At 39.1% G+C, this 15,000-nt stretch overlaps 2 protein-coding genes across 6 annotated transcripts in view; one reads left to right on the forward strand and one right to left on the reverse strand.

The window, feature by feature from the left end:
• Positions 1-3,969: 3,969 nt before the first annotated feature.
• LOC138042241 (double-stranded RNA-specific editase 1-like) lies at positions 3,970-8,469 on the forward strand. The gene is made up of 2 exons (XM_068888065.1): positions 3,970-5,441; positions 6,678-8,469. The coding sequence occupies exons 1-2, from the start codon at positions 3,977-3,979 to the stop codon at positions 7,319-7,321; spliced, it is 2,109 nt and encodes a 702-aa protein (XP_068744166.1). The 5' UTR covers positions 3,970-3,976; the 3' UTR covers positions 7,322-8,469.
• A 1,732-nt stretch (positions 8,470-10,201) lies between these two features.
• The window catches only part of LOC138042251 (transient receptor potential cation channel subfamily M member-like 2), a 41,796-nt gene continuing 36,997 nt past the window's right edge, over positions 10,202-15,000 (reverse strand). For all 5 annotated transcript variants that reach the window (XM_068888077.1, XM_068888099.1, XM_068888078.1 and 2 more), the window contains 5 exons: positions 14,868-14,954; positions 13,786-13,888; positions 12,851-12,994; positions 12,164-12,277; positions 10,202-11,258 (listed from right to left, as the gene is read on the reverse strand). In XM_068888077.1, coding sequence (XP_068744178.1) covers positions 11,142-11,258; positions 12,164-12,277; positions 12,851-12,994; positions 13,786-13,888; positions 14,868-14,954 — 565 coding nt within the window. In that variant the 3' untranslated portion in view covers positions 10,202-11,141. The remainder of the gene's footprint in view (positions 11,259-12,163; positions 12,278-12,850; positions 12,995-13,785; positions 13,889-14,867; positions 14,955-15,000) is intronic.

A 15,000-nucleotide genomic window follows, 5' to 3' on the forward strand; every position in this document is an offset into this window, starting at 1 on the left:
CCACGCCTACTCACAGCTCCAAACCGCCCTTGTCAATATAGTGTAAGAATACGATGGCTTATATATTCAAGGGAAACTTCATTTTATCTCTCATATGGTAAGCACTGGAGTCGCAGATTACAAAGTGTGCGCATGCGCCCTGCGAAAGGTAACATACATGCATGCATAGACTTTATTTCATCTCGAATTTCAGAATAACAACAGGAGCTAATGTCTTCGAGACATAGCATAAATACATAGCATATACAGATACATACTAAATACATAATATTTAAAGATATAGTCATTCAAAAGAAAAGCCGCTGTAAAAAATGCGGTACTGGATTCTCTTTTAAAACCAGTAAACTCATAGGTACGGATAAAATCAGGTAGCGCATTCCGCAACTAAGCTGATACGTAAGAAAAAAGGACTAAGACCATAACTGGTTGTTCTAGCTTTATTGAGGGACAGAATGTAATTTCCGCGAAGATCATGTATAAGAAGACGACGGGAGAGAAAAGGTATTTTTCACATAAGCAGAAAAACCCTTTTCTTTCCAAAAAAAAAAAAATCATACTATTATAAAGTAATATGAAGAAATTTTGAATGCTCTTATAGCATGGAGATGTAGAGTTTGACTTTAGTAGTAAGAGGACAAGTGATCTGCAAATATAAATCTCGTTATTCTCTTATTTACATTATACCGTTTCTTTGACACGAGGATTAGAGCCAAACGAAAGCACAACTTTCTCGCCAATTTCTATGATAAAAACTTGTTCGGAAATCCAAACTCTACGTTAACAGCACACACCAGGCCTACGTCTGAGTATCTGGCTAGAAGTCTTTTCCTCTGGCCTCGCTTCAGCCATTCGACGAGGGCCAGTCCCGTGCTTCTTAGGGTTGCCTCGCTCATGCCCAAAAAGAATTCTGGGTAATTCTGCCATTTCATGACAAGGGAAGACTCCCGATTCTCATTTTGTGTATTTTTTTCATAAGTGTCGGGCCACCCAGTCCTACCAGCAAAATACCGCATCGATTGAAGTTTTTAGCTTTCAGAACTTGCCAAAATTGTATCGGTAGGTCCTGGAATTTGTCCACAGAAAGGCCAGAGAGACAACTTCACTCGTGAACTGCCATGTTGACAACAGAGCATTTTAGGCGTTCCAGTCTGCATGAAACCATCTCTCACCTTTGTTTTCTTTGAAAGGGTTGCCTTTACCCACATTCCGGCTTAATGATGCCAGCGTGGAGGCTTCTGTGGACGAAGATGGGCCAAAAACCCACTTATAAAATGATACACCTACCTGATTAAGGCGAACACTCTCGCCCTCCTGATATGAACTGGACATTTATCACGTGATATTCATAACTGAGCGCACATTTACTCAAAACAGCAGATGTTTCAATGAGTAGTTATTACACGGACCCTTACACGGCGGAGCCAATACAAGTTGTGCAGACCGTTTATCGCCGGAAGAGTACAAAAGGAAAACAAACAAGTACTTAGCACTTAAAAGGTTAACAAGTAAGTGATACAAAGAGTGGGGAGTAATAATCATGACCGCCTCTTTGATATGCCGCAACATCGCATCGTTATGAAAAGTTCCTGTAACATTCATGACAAATTCTGGAACATCACCTTCATGTCTATCACACGTATGAAAAAGGCCAAAAACTTGGAATGTTGTTGGAGATAAATTTAGAAATCTCCTATCCAATTCTCAGCGTTCTGCGGTGCATCGTTTCTGAGTTATTTGTCGACTTTGCAGAATTTTGTATGGAGCCGCCAAGTTGGTAGAACAAGTTTTAACACTTGTTTCTATGAAGGATGCATGCCATCTTGTCTGTAAGTGTTAGATATTGAATAAGGCATTGGTTTGTGGAATACAGCTGTTGTTGGCTTTGTTAGGAGAGGGTCTCAATAGGGTTAGCCGTTCCTCGTCAAGAAAAGTTAACCGTTAGTCGTGAAAGAGATTAAAAGCTTTTAGCGTAATTGTTTTCCTTTCAAAAGTGAAATAGGGAGTGTTTCGAAGTATTTAGAGGCTTCAGAGCACTCGACACCTTTTTACCTCCTTTGCTCTTCTCGTGGACATTCCATCTCGCTAAGCTTGCCTGACCAGACAAAACAAGTCCCAAATAACCCCAAACAAGAGAATATGAGGTAAGAGAACGGACCCCCATGCCCATCACAGTTTTTAAAAATCTATTTTTGGTTTCGCAAAGCTATATTAAGTTCTCGTTCCCAACGCCACGCATATTTAAAATTTCATTACGTCATTAGAACTGGCCAATCAGGTGCCTCTCTAAAAGTAGCTGCGTAGCTAAGACTAGATTTAAAAAGAAACTATCATTGGCCCGTGTATGGGGGATCCGTTCTTTTACCTCATCCTCTCTTTCCCCCAGTTGGAGGTCTTGACAAAACTGATGTAAGTTGCATTCTGATGACCAATGACTTATTCTTTTCAGTGTGCACTAACACCCTACTAACTAACACAGAGAACCCCAAAAAGCAAAAAAAGACTTAAACGTTAACAGGGATGGGAAAAAAATAACCATTAGCCGTGAAAAGCCAAATTTTCTAACCTTAGTCGTGAAAGCTATCCTCCCATTGAGACCCCCTTAAGAGAGTAGAATCCAAGAAAAACTTCCTATTGTTCCTATTTGGGATGAGAATTCCTATTTTTTCCTATTTTTGGCCACTGTCTTGCCTAGTTTTCTATTTTCTCGGAGTTTCATTTGTCACTTGACACCCTGGTAGATCAGTGGAGGTAGCTGAAGGTATATTATAACGTAACTGAAGGTGAATGAAGGTAGATGAAGGTAAAACAAGATAGATGAAAGTAAATGAACGTGAATGAAGGCATATTAAGGTAATTGAAGGTAGATGAAGGTAAATGAACGTGAATAAAGGCAGATGAAGGTATATGAAGGTAAGTGAAGGTAGATGAATGTGAGTGAAGGAAGATGAAGGTAAATGAAGGTAGATGAAGGTCACGAGATGAAGGTAGATAAACGTGAATGAAGGTATATGAAGGTAGATAAAGATTGATGAAAAGGTAGATGGAGGTAGATGATGATAAATGAACGTGAATGAAGGTATATGAAGGTAAATAAACGTGAATGAAGGTAGATGAACGTGAATGTAAATGAGGGTAGATGAATGTGAATGCCGGTTGTAGACCATGAATGAAGGTAGATGAAAGTAGATGAATGTGAATGAAGGAAGATGAAGGTAAATAATGTTAGAGGAAGGTAGATAAACGTGAATGAAGGTAAATGGAGGTGAATGAAGGCGAATCAAGGTAGATGAAGGTAAATGAATGTAGCTGAAGGTAAATGAACGTCAGTGAAGGTATATTAAGGTAAATGAATGTGAATGAAGGTAAATGAATGCAAATGAACGTGAATGAATGTAAATGAAGGTATAGGTAAATGAAGGAAAATGACGGTAAAGTAAAGTGACTGAAGGTAGATGAAGGTAGATGGCGGTAATTGAAGGTAATTGAACGTGATTGAACGTAGATGGGAGTGAATGAAGGTATAATAAGGTAAATGAACGTAAATGAAATTGAAGGTATATTAAGGTAAATGAATGTGAATGCAGGTTGATGAAGGTGTATTAAGGTAAATGAACATGAATGAAGGTAAATGCCGGAAAAATGAACGTGATTTAAAGTAGATGAAGGTATATGGGGGTTGAATATTATTGAAGGTAAATGATAAATGATGGTAAATGGCCAGGAGTGAATGTATATTAATACAAACGATGATAAATTTTTATAAATGGAGGTAAATAAATATAGATGAAGGTAAATGTATATGGCTGACTGAATTTTGGGAAACTGAATAATTTAGCGTGTCTTACGCTAGTTGGGGACTCTTGGTGGGTATATACATGAGGGCTTTTTCTCCGGGAGATAAGTTCCCTACGTCACACTTATGGCACATGTGGGAAATATTCAGCCTCGTTTCGGTGACGCGTTACATGTGTTCAAGATGGCGGAAACATTAGAAGAGGTGACAACATGTGCAACCAAAAGTGATCCAGACATTGCTATCCCTGGTCTTGGAGACTTACCTGTCTCAAATCAACAAAGCTTAAAGCGGGAACATCAGTCAGAGGATGAAAATGCTGAAGTGACGGCCGTGGTAGATGCCATCGAGGCGCTGAAAGAAGAGGCAGATTCTGGGACGCCACCACCGAAAAAGAAACGGCGGTCAAACAAGAAAAAAGGTGGCAAACTTAGCTTGGACACTCAGAGAGCGACTAAGAACTCTTTAATGCTTCTCAACGAGATACGACCTGGTCTAAATTACCAAGTGGTCTCGCAGGAAGGTCCTACACATTGCCCCACTTTTGTAGTAAGTGTTGTTGTCGATGGGCACTCGTTTGAAGGGAGAGGTTTATCGAAGCAGAAAGCGAAACATAATGCAGCGGAAAATGCTTTCCGCTCTTTCATCACCCAAATGCGTACTCCAGCGAAGCGACTTCTTTCGGACAGCCAAGCTGAAATCGCGCAAAGGTTCGATACCGACTTCACCTCCGATAATACTGGTACACTGCTAAACAAATTTGGGAATGGCGATCAATCCTTTCCGGAGAGCGAAACTGAAGGTCCTGTATCCATGGCTACTGAATCGCGTAAAGGTGATCCCCCGCATTTGCAAACGGATTCAGGGAAGCATCCAGTTATGCTTTTGAACGAATTTCACCCAGGGCTCCAATATGAATTCCTCGGGGAAGAGGGTGATAAGAATAACAAACAATTCAGATTTAAAATCACTATTCAGGGTCAAGAATTTGTTGGAGTGGGAAGTAGCAAGAAGAAAGGCAAGGCCAATGTAGCTTCCAGGGTGCTATTTGCATTGCACAGTATCCGCACATTCTACTCATTCACTGGCCAGTCAGAGGCCAGAAGCCAACCCGTGTACCTTGGACCGCCACCATCTGCACAGCTTGATCAGGTAGCGGCAGACCTCATTGCTGATGCTGTGCTAGCCAAATTTCAGGGTCTTCAGTCCACTTCAGGAGATGAACCACTTCGCCGCAAAGTGTTAGCCAGCATTGTCATGACAAGTCGTGGAGACAGCGATCAAAAGTTTGAAGTGATAAGCTTAGGTACAGGAACAAAGTTTATCAGTGGTGAATACATGAGTGACCAAGGGTTAGCTGTCAATGACTGCCATGGAGAAATCATTGCAAGAAGATCGTTCTTGCGATTTTTGTATTCGCAACTGGAGCTTTGTGCAGAAGGATATGAAGAAGATTCCATATTTGAGAAGAAGGACAGTGGATTGTTTGGTTTGAGAGACAATGTTGAATTCCACTTGTATATCAACACCTCTCCCTGTGGTGATGCTCGTATCTTCTCTCCACATGAAGCAGTTAGGGGTGAGGTTGATAAGCATCCTGGTAGGAGAAAAAGGGGTCTTCTTCGTGTCAAACTGGAAAATGGCGAAGGTTAGTTTCATATTTTTGACTTGGTAAATAATAGTGAGTTTGCTTTATTATATAAACTGTAGTTATTTATTGGGATTTCAACTACCTTATTATAGGAAATTAACGCTTGTGTTGATTAACATATTTGAAATTTACACGACTTCAGTTGCCACGATTTGAAGGGAATTTTGCCTCCCAATAAAGGAGGGGGTAGAAATTAAGGTGTCTAGTACACATGCCAAAAAAATAATTTTTTCAAAACACGAAGGAAATGTGAGTGATTGTGTGAAATAAAGTGCACAAATAAAATCTATTGCTTGGCTTGGTGAGAATAATCTTGGGTTAATTTCCTATAAGGTACTGAGAAAACTGTTATCTCATGTTTGAGATCACCAATCAGTTCTAACATCTCACTCACTTTATTTTGCAACACTTTCTGCCACTTCTGCCAATAAATAGATTCAAATAATAAGTGTATCATAAAGAAAACAATGCATATTTGCTTGTAGATACGGAATTTCTCTTCTTGTGTGAAACTTGATAACTCGCTTGTTTCCTGCTAACTTGACTGGTCAAGTTAGCACTCTGAGGCAATGAGCAAGTAGTATTCACCAATAAGAAGCTGAATAGAACAAAACGGCTTCCTGTATTTGTCAGTTGTTTCAATCAGTAAGGTTTTGGTCCGTTAGTTAACTATCTTGCATTTATTCACTTCATTGTCTGTACAAGTGGTGGTTATCTACCTGTAGCTCGTTAAATATTCACAATGATTCAGGAAAAATAATAAAATAATTTTACTATTTATTGTTGTAGAGGTAGCTGCCATTTAGCAGTAGTTTTCAATGCACTGAACAGGGACGGCAGAGCATAGTTTGTATTGGGAGGGCTAACAAGCAAGCTCTGGAGATGTCCACTTGTAGGGGGTTCTCGGGGGAATTCTCTGCCAAAAAATTTTGAAATCTTGAAGCTCGGAAATGCTGCTTTCTCCTTCCATAAGTTTTCTTTTTTATGTTTTATGGGTTTTTTAATTATTTTTAATTTTTTGTTTATTTTCTTGACAAGCCCCCCCCCAATTCAATTCTGGTCAATTCTGTTCTGTAATAATTTTACTCATACAGCTTGATATGAGGCTCTACTTTCATTTGCCATGGACTCGTACATTATATCTCTATTTATTTCTTAATTTCTGTTTGCAACAAGATTCTTTTTGCCAAAGAAATTCATTTGCATAGTAATTTTGAAATTTTCTTTCAATAGGTACGATACCAGCAATAAATGGTGGCACCACTATCCAAACTTGGGATGGTGTCCTTCAGGGAGAACGCCTCCGCACCATGTCATGTTCAGACAAACTTTGCCGGTGGAATGTAACTGGCATTCAAGGCTCTCTTCTCAGCCACTTTTTGGAGCCAGTTTATCTCCAATCAATTGTTCTTGGCAGCTTGTACCACTATGAACACATGTCCAGAGCTATGTACCAGAGGCTTGGGGATTTGGAGGGTTTGCCACCTCTCTTCAAACAGAACCGACCTTTAATGAATGGTACATCCACTCCAGAAGCCCGTGTGACAATTAAGTCCCCAGGTATCAGTGTAAACTGGAGCGAAGGCGAAGATGGCTTTGAAGTGGTAAACGCAATGACAGGAATGGTTCAAGGAGATGTACCTGTACCGTCAAGGGTCTGCAAACAGAGTCTCTTCAAACTCTTTATTGGTTTGTGGAAGAAGCTGAAGCCATTGGAACCTGTGCCCTTGTCATACCATGAAGCGAAAAAAGCAGTAACAGACTATCAAAAGGCTAAGCAAATTGTGATGGAAGGATTTAATGGTCAAGGTCTTGGTGCATGGATCAGAAAACCATTTGAACAAGACATGTTTGAACTCACAGACAAAGATAATTAAGAAAGTACCAGCTTTGTTTTTCTAGACATTGATGAAGGGATTGTTTTTTTCATTACAGTGTAATGAGAGAACATTTTACAACCTTGCCATCATTTCTATAAAGCAAACTGCATTTTACTGATGCAATTTCCCCAAGGTGTAATTGCTTAAAAGGCACATTTCCTAGTTGTTTTTTTAACATTTTGGGATACTTTGTCAGCTTGACTCTGCCGAGAAAACACCCAGCATAAAAGTAGAAGAACAAGCAAAACATGTCACAAGCATTGGCCATCCAAAGTAGTATTTTGTGTGCCCGCAAAGTTAGAAACTTTTTTAAAGTTATTGTAGGACAATTGCAGGTACAAGTTTTTCATTCTCAGTGCATGCTTTTCACAAAGATCTAACTCTAAAGCCAGTGGCTCACTTCAATCCAAAGGTTGCTGTTAACTGTGTTTTGTAAATGTTTGAGTTTAGTCAAGCAAATCACTTAGTTTAGCACTTGTAAGACTCAATGACTCTTGACAATGCGTTTATTGCTCTAGTAAAATTTCAGCACCATCAAAATTATATCTTGCCTTTTAAAACCAAGCTGCATAAGTTGGCAGGCATTTGTCTCACAGCCAAGCTAGTGAGAGGAATGGAGCCATTCCTGAGATTAATTACATCTAGCTTTTATTTTTGATAGAGTTTTGCCCTGCAGACCTTTTTTGGCCACATGTCAGGGATAGACTCATGCCTTTACAAGCTCATTCATTAATTTTTGTTCAATGGATGCTTATTTTACAATTTGCACATGAAGGAAAAGTTAAGAGGAAAAGGTGAATAATCATTATGTTTATCTTTTGGTATTTGATTCACTTGCAGAGTGTTCTAGTTTCTCACTAATTTGATCATAGAGACCTTGAGATTTTAGGAAGAGAATGAGTATGAGATTTAGCGAAAATACTTAGAAAATTTATAACCAGGACAATTAATCTTACTCTTTGTTAGCAATATAGGTTGCTCAGTTGTTCTTATTGCTTAGGGTTTAATAGCAAGTGTACATTTTTTAATTTTAGTAGTGGTATTAGAATGCTCATTTCAGGGAAACTCTTTCGGTTGCCTCTTATGTAAATATTTGGATGTTTTAGCAAAGCTGAGTTAAGATAAAGGTTGTTATTGGAAAAGCATTGTTTGTGTTCTGAACTTTTTTGTGATTTATTCCCAAGTTCCGTAAGATATTGTTTTTCCATTTAATGGAGGGGACAGTTTTCGACTGGTTAACCCCAGTCTCACTCCCAGGGGTTAATGGAGTGGACAGTTTTTTACTGGTTCAATAAGACCTCTTCCTCTGTTCTCCCAAACCATAGTTAACAGAGGGGAGTGAGTTCTGAATCTCGGCAAACAGAGATGCCAAGATTTAGGTTGGAAAGTCCATGACCGTGCACAATCTTTTGTTTTGCACTTATACACTATGCATGAATTACGTAACCAACACGTTTCCATTGGTTAGTTCCTCAGTGTGGAGTAAACAACTATTGTGTTTTGTGCAAGGTCAAGGCCAAAAAAGAGAACAAAAACATACAAGAAATTTGTCGCGTTTCATAACCATTCCCCTCTAAGGGAAAGTTCATTTAATATGACAAGGGGGGGCTCCAAAAAATTTTAGATACCCGAAGGGGGGGCTCTGAAAAAATTGTTGGGCTAGGAGGGGGGGCTCCGAAAATTTGTGTACTTCAAAACCAACACATGACATACAGATCGGATGGTTTTCAACTCAACAATTTAATGACCTGTGCAACTCAGCTATATCACGTGGTTTACAGATATATGTAGTTTCATTAAACTCTTGTTCATCCCAAAAATGCTTTAGAAAATTTCAAAAATTAGAAATGCTCAAACTTGTTATAATAAAACCAGATTGATTCAACAAGATTTCAAAATCTGCTAACGGGAACTATAAAAACGATGAATGAAGTCACTCACTCTGTAACAAGAAATGTTACTGTTTGTTTCTCACTGGATGTCAGATCGAGTGTACACACTTGCTACTTCGCAGGCAATCTGGGACAATAAATACTCGAGAACTCAACAGGGATCTCAAGTCTGTCATAGTATAAACCATTGAAGACAATAACGGTAAATAAATTTATTACACATAACATGAGAATTTTATTCCATAAAGCTCATTTGTACAAATCTATACGCTTTATTTTCACATGTGAAAAAGGCCTATACAGCCAATCAGAATGGCGTACAGCTATTTCACATGTGAAAGTATAACCAATCAACGATAGCGTAAAGGCGTTTCCATGCCAATCACTCGTGCATCTCGTGCAAATCGTGCAAATCGTACTTGTTTTTGAATTAAATCAAATTTGTATTTGGTTTTATTGTTAGTGAGTTTTTGTTTCTAATTCGCGTTCAGAAAACTATTTTAATGAAAATTCTCATGTTATGTGTAATAAACAGTTCACGACATAGAAAGTGCTTTGTACGGGGTTTTATTCACTCGTTGTTTGTGTCAAAAACCCTCACTCGCTCGTTCCTCGCTCGTTCGGGTTTTTGACACAAACAACTCGTGCATAAAACCCCGTACGCCGCACTTTCTATGAAGTAAACTATATATATTTAATACAGTCTAGCGATCTTTTTTCAGGGAAGCAAAGGAATTGAAGGAGGAAGGGGGGCTCTGAAAATTACTACTACCAAGTTGGGGGGGGGGGGGGGCTCCTAAAATATTGAACCGCTAGCAAGGGGGCCTGCTAAAATTTCAAGCTTCGAGTTTCAATATCTTCATCCCCAACTTGTCATATTAAATGAACTTTCCCCAACTATGCACAAACCCATTAACTATTGAAGCTTATTAAGGGCAAACCAGCTCTCTTGAATTCCCTTTTACTATATGACAAGGACACCCAAAACGAATTGTGAAAAGATTTTTATTTTTCTGTGCCATGGTGACTTAATATCTCACAAAAGTACAATACTTATTTGGATAAATACGTATCCTGTTATAAATAAATAAATAAATTTGGTCGATCATCTAAGATTGCTAGATGAAACAACTGTTATTATTTGGAAAACCAACTGACAAATTTGGCAATTATAGCCCTCTCGCATGCTGACATAAATTATTAACTTTCAAGAAATAATGAATTGCCAATATTGTCTATTCTGAAGAAGAAAGCATTATGACTTAAGTCATCATGCAAATGAAACTGAATCTGTAATCTTATGACTTGAATGTCCATTATCAACAGAATGAAGCAAAAGGCCGTTTCAATGTTTCAGAACGTCGTTCCACGTTATCACTAGGGAGCTTACGAAACGACGACGCCGACGGCAACGACGACGCTACAAAACAATAGGTTTAGTGAGCAAAAACAATGGCTCTGCACGCTCTGCACGTGCGTTTTACATTTTGGTACATTTCTTTGCCGTCATCTCCTAAATGACGACGTGAAATGACCAAATTCAAGGTTCTGTGGAGGACGTTAGCACATGACGAGGAATTTTCAGTTCTCTCTCTACGCTTCCAACCCACTCATACCAGTTTAATTCCTCACCAGTTACTACACATTTTTAACGCGAAACGACATGAAATAGTTTCGCAGTGATATAAATAACGCGAACTCGTATTTTTAAATGAAGTCCTCGTAGCCGTCGTCGTCTCGTTTCGTAAGCTCCCTACTGCCATGTCGGCCACGTGGTTCAAATTCGCTTTCGCTTTTTGAAAATGGGATTCCTAACGATTTTTTTTAAGTAGAAAAAAAACTACCTCACAAAAATAATTTCAGGGTCTACGAATTTCCAAAATAGCCTTATTTCTTTTGAGATATTAAGATTCTTTGTGGTGACTTCAGAAGGCAGCACTTCTCATCTTCGCCACTTTTTCTAGGATGGACACGTGACTAGCAAAAAGCGGAATATTTCCGCTAACTCGCTGCCACCGCACTGCAGCTGCGTCATCTCCAGCCTGTTGAGGAACACAAGCAAGTTGAAGCAAATTGAAGTTCATCCTTGTTTAGCAGAAAACAGTAAAGCACAATGCGTGGTTTTGTTGTCTTGGTAACAGGTGTATGCAGCCTGAATACTCAACTAATTCGGGCAAGCTCAAGGGTGAAATGTTTTACGCCAAGTGAAATCAGGAGCACGGATAAAGAGAAGACGGATAAGGGAGAAGATGAGAGGGAAATTGACGTGGGAGAAAGTAAGAAGAAGGGGTAGTTTCAAGTAAAACGAATAAAATTCGTTTCTTTCAAACTAAAAAACAACCATTTTTATGCTTATTGATTTTTTTGTTTGTTGTTTGCACCGCGCACAAGTGGCTCAGTTGGTTGAGCACCGAGCTTCCATGCGGGAGGTCGTGAGTTCGACTCAAGTCAAGTCAAGTCTTTAAATAACTGAGGAGAAAGTGCTGCCTTTGTAATTACATCCACAAATGGTTAGACTTTCAAGTCTTCTCGGATAAGGACTTTAAACTGTAGGCCCCGTCTCACAAATATCTTCCATGTTCATTTAGTTCCATGTGGGACGTTAAAGAACTCACAAACTATTCGTGAAGAGTAGGGGATGAAGTTCCCGGTGTTGTGGCTATCCTCTGTAAGTATATGGGTGGGTGGGTATAGCATCAGCTGAATGGCTGCCAAAACTTCAACCCGCTCAAAGAAATAAATAACAAACAACAAACAAACAAACAAATGCCTGCACCAGCTTATCAACGCGTTGTTTTTTTTCAAGGTTCTTTCTTACCAAAAGTGGTAGGCTGGACCGGAAACATGTTTCAGTCCCCACGAACGCCGCACTTTGTCACACGCGTGCGTTATTCTTGTTTTTAAGCTTTATCTTATATCAGATAAACGTTTTTGTTTTCTAACCGACCTGTAACTTAAATTCACTGAAAACCTCTCCTGTGTCATCATGAAAATTCACTGCCACAGTCTCCATCCAAGCGTTATCAGTGTTCCTCGGATCATCCACGTAGCCTTTGTAGACCTTGAAGAGATTTATACAACATACTGGTATAAGTCATCATAACCTACCCTAATCACCCTATCCCATCACACATTTATCCGCCAAATCAGTACAGTCCTAACAGCCAAATTCAACTGCGAAGATCGTGCCAGTTGTGAACGTTAAGACGCCGATATAGGGATTTAGCCATTCAAATCCTAATACGAAAACAATAAGTCTAAGTATTGTACTGCAAGGTCGATACGACGTATTACTGGTATTTGACAAATAATATTAAGGCTGGCCAAAGCAGCGTCCTTCAAGTTGCCAGAAGTGTCGTTATTGAGATCTAGTGCATTGTATCAGCACCTTTCCTAGATCTTTAATTCTAATTGGTACTTTGGAATTTGTTTCCGTCATTCACGCTGATTAGATTAGATCTGTCTCGAGATTCAACTTATGACTTGTTTTCAGTCAAGATACCTGTATAAATTCGAGGCAAGTACGGCTTTTGTTCGCTACTGAATAGTACAAAAATACATCGACTAAGTCCTACGAGGTCTGCACCCAACACGACCACAGCTCTCCACTCTTTTGTCACTGTGCGATATCTACCTCGACTCCGTTCTTGAAGAGTTTGTCGACAAGTCTGCTGATTTTATCCCTTTCTACTTCACTAACATTTAGCTTTGCCATTGCTTCCTCGCCAAACTCAGCCTTCAAAGCCTGCGTGACAACTTGGCCGGGTTCAACCATACCCTTGACAAACATATAAAGAATTGTAAAACAAGGAAGAGAAAACGGTAAAATTATAGGTACAAGAACAGCTGTTTATCGAAAGCCACAAATAATAGTAGCTATCATGCACAAAAGTCAATTTTGAATACGAAGAGAATATATTTCTAAAAAAAGATAGTTTCTTTGCGATGATTTTACGAAAAGAATAGGGAAAAGGAAATGCAAGATTTTAAGATCAAAATCGTATTCTATTTCAAGAAGCAAAAGACTTTCGACAACCGAAATGGGCCAGAAAAGTTTCCGACTTTTCGAAAAACTCGTCTGGAAGTGGCAGTATCTGACACTCCAAACCTTTTAGCCTGATCACATTATGGACGCGTGCGCAATGGAAAACAACGAACGCAAACACTTGATTCGGAAATGTTTGTGTGAGCGCGAGTGCAAAAGCAAGAGAGAGCCATTTACGCACGCGCACCCTGTTAACTTAATGCGCAGGCGTCCTTCTACTTCCCATCCCGTCTCAGTGGGTAATTATGGACCTTAAAACGTAATGGGCCAGTTATTTAAACAAAGTCTAACTTAGACCGCGGCTTAAGACAATCAGTGGACCTCCAAATATGTTTATAAGCGGTAAATTTTAAGTAGATAAATTGCTGTCTAGTCTGGAATCCAAGCCTTCTTGTTATCATCAGCAGCAGACAATATTTAGATATGATTGTTGGCAATATTGAAAATGGCTTAGAACGCGGTTTTGTTAAACATTGGCTAAACTATGTTTTAATAATCGACCCAATGTTTTTTAATGGTCTCACCCCTGGTATGGCCCACTGGCTGTTATCCTTGCGCTGTATGGCAACAAATTCAAGAACTTTCTTGCCTCCATCCAACATTATCCCTGCACTGGTTCGCTTCCACCTGGAATGCAAACACGACTCTGTGGTTCAAGGATAAGTCAGTCATCATGGAAAATGGATATCTGGATCTTCATGCAGGAAATATAACAAGAGGGAAACACAGGAAACACCGGAATATGGCCCTCTTTGATTTGATTTGTTCTGATTTGAGTTAATTTGTAGTCTCCCCAATTAGTAGAGCACTCGAGCTCGGCTAAATAACCTCTAGACTTTAAGTTATTATTATCATCATCATCATCATCATCATAAATTGTTATTGGTAAATTCAGAAAAGAGCAACGAAATTTATTCTTAAGAACGAGGATTCTTATGACACTCGCTTAAGGAAGTTAAACTTGCTGTCACTTGAACATAGGAGATTACTAGCAGATGTTACTTTCTTGTATAAACCACTCAATGGCATCACCAATAATAATTCGCCCTATGTTGACTTTTATACTGATGCTGGCCACTATTCTTTTAGACATTATGATACTCTATCCTTAAAGAAGAAGTACGCAACGCAAGAACTTATCTATTAAACCACAGCTACTTCCATCGGGTTGTCGACTCCTGGAACACCTTGCGGTTAATGGATACTCGTAACGCAGCTAATGTCATGTTATTCAAACCAAGAGTAAAGAGGTTTTTAAGGGAGCATTAGATTTAATAACACTGTATTTTTAACTATTTATGTAATTTTTAACAACTTTATATTTTGGTGATCCGTTCCTAGATGGGGTCCTGGATTCTTTTATGGATCATCCATATGGCATATACCCTATTTTTGCTTTGAATTCTTACATTTATCTCTATACATAGTATTCGTCATCTTATCTTGTACTTAGTTATGGCCATTAAATTGTAACAAATAAATAAATAAAGCAAGGAATCGTTGATATACAAACCTGCACAGAAGAAATGAAAAAAAGACAAGCGTCCTAGGCAATATCATTGCGAACCATAACATATTCTTGTTACTCTAAGAGAGTCTAAAATACCTTGTTACGATAGGATCAGCGGCGTGATTTGGACCAAATCGTCCCAGGAGGCCCCTTCCTTTCATGCCCGTGCGACCCATGGGATTACTGGGGAGAGAAACACGGATTACTTATAAAAATGAAAACAAAAAAA

The sequence above is a fragment of the Montipora capricornis genome, chromosome 1, assembly GCF_036669925.1.
Source record: "Montipora capricornis isolate CH-2021 chromosome 1, ASM3666992v2, whole genome shotgun sequence".
Taxonomy (NCBI): Eukaryota; Metazoa; Cnidaria; class Anthozoa; order Scleractinia; family Acroporidae; genus Montipora; species Montipora capricornis.